At 71.8% G+C, this 1,937-nt stretch overlaps 1 protein-coding gene across 1 annotated transcript in view; it reads right to left on the reverse strand.

Moving 5' to 3' along the window:
• Window positions 1-366: 366 nt before the first annotated feature.
• H696_02049 (hypothetical protein) overlaps window positions 367-1,937 on the reverse strand; it is a gene marked incomplete at both ends in the record, with an annotated part of 3,243 nt that continues 1,672 nt past the window's right edge. Inside the window, one exon of the mRNA XM_009495950.1 lies at window positions 367-1,874. Within this exon, the coding sequence (XP_009494225.1) occupies window positions 367-1,874 (1,508 nt within the window). The remainder of the gene's footprint in view (window positions 1,875-1,937) is intronic.

Genomic DNA, 1,937 nt, shown 5'->3' on the forward strand with positions numbered 1-1,937 from the left:
CCCCCCGCTCCCACACGCCCTCCTGCTTGCTCGCCTCCCCTGTGCCCTCTGACTCTCCGGCACAGAATACACGTTCACATTCCCCCCTTTCTCTCTCTCTCTCTCTCTCTCTCCGCCCTTCTCTCGCATGTGCCGGGCGCGGTGGACCCTTCGTCGGCTTGACCGTTTCTTTCGTATTGTTCCTCCCCGCCGGGCCCACACGAGTGCGCACAAAACCCGCATCTATCGGAGCAGCAGGAGCAGGGCGCAGGCGGGACACACACCACGAGCGGCGGGCATCTTCGGGCCTCGGTCTAGAGCGACATCCTCTCGCCCGCCCCGGCGCCCGCGCCCCCACCATCGCCGGCCATCTATCGGGCGGGCACATCAGGGCTTGGACTTGGACGTGAGCTGGGCCTGTAGGGCCGCCTGGTGGAGCTTGATGTCGGTGGCCACATCGAAGGAGTTCAGCGCATAGAGGTCCGCCAGCAGGGTCGATGCCTGCCGGGCCGCCGAGCGCTGGATGGCCAGCAGCAGGACCGGCGGCCCGGCGGCCAGGGCCGCGGCCATTTCCGAGTCCGCCTCGACGGCGCGGCGCCCGCGGGCAGCCACCTGCCGCAGGGACATCAGCCCGGAATTCGGGCGATTGTCCGGGGGCGGCTCCAATGCCCGGACGGCGGCCCTGGCTCCGGCCAGCACGGCCGCCTGGCCCGGCTTCGTGGTCAGGTCATGCTCCAGGAGGAGATGCCCCCGACCGGCGGCCGCCAGAGCCTGGAGATGGTCGGCGGCGGCCGTGTCGCCGGCCGCCCGGAGGGCCTGCACCCGGGCCCGCACCGGGGCCGGCTCCCGGCCGGGGCATAGCTGCAGCCAGTCCCGCGCCTCGGCCGAGGCCAGCAACACCCGGGCCAGATCGGCCCCGAGGGTGACCAGCGGCGCCACATGGTACCGCCGCGGGCCGAACACCGAGTCACACCCCTCCGGCCTGGCAGCGCGGTCCTCCTCGGACAGGCGCCAGTCCGGCCGGTGATCAAAGCGCTCGGCCCCATCCCACCAATCGTATGAGTCCGTCAGCGAGAGGGCCACATCGAAGTCCCGGCTGAACCCGGCCGGCAGGCTTTCCAGCGGGATGTACTTCTCTCGGTCGGTCGGCCCGAGCGGGCGCACGGGCCGGTCCTCGGGGCGCACGGCCCCCGGGGGGGCCGTGGTGGTCCCATCCTCCCGCGAGCATGGCGGCCCCCCGGCGGGCGCCGGCCTGCCGGAGGTTGCCACCCCCCGACCGACCCCATGCTTCTGGGCATACTTCTGGTCCAGCACCGCCAGGTAATGCAGGGCACGATGCCGGGCCGGGACCGGCGGCTCTCCGGCCGGGCCGGCCAGCTCGCCATACGCCAGGCACGCGGTGCCAATGCTGAAGGGCAGGTCGTCCTGGTGGAGCCCCCGCATCTGGAGGATACTCCGCGCATTCGACCGGGTCGTCTGGTGGGCAGAGGGCGATGGGTGGTCGGCCCCGGCGGGCGGGTCGGCCACCTGGCCGTCGGCCCCGGTGGCCGCCTGCGCCGCCAGGTGGTACGGGTTCCGCAGGGCCAGCACCAGCATCGTGTTTTCCAGGTTCTCCGGGCTCGAGAGGCGCTGGTCGTCGAGCTCGCCGCGGGCGCGGAAGTCCCCGTCCAGCTGCAGGACCGGCCGCTCGTCGTCCTCCATCATCTGCAGGACCACGGTGTCCTCGTCCGGCGGATGGGCCGGCATGCGCGTATCCAGGCGAATGCATGACCCGCGCGAGAGCAGGACCGTGTGGAAGTCCTCCAGGAGGCGCCGGACCAGCTTGTCCTCCACCTGCGAGAGGATGTTTTCCGGCACCTCGACCGTGGTGTGGAGCTGCTTGCTCAGGATCTCGGCTGATTCACGAGGCAGGGCCGAAGGCGGGGATCGGGCGAAGAGGGCGAAGAGGGCGGGGGGGG

This window comes from Fonticula alba (genome assembly GCF_000388065.1).
Source record: "Fonticula alba strain ATCC 38817 unplaced genomic scaffold supercont2.3, whole genome shotgun sequence".
Lineage (NCBI taxonomy): Eukaryota > Rotosphaerida > Fonticulaceae > Fonticula > Fonticula alba.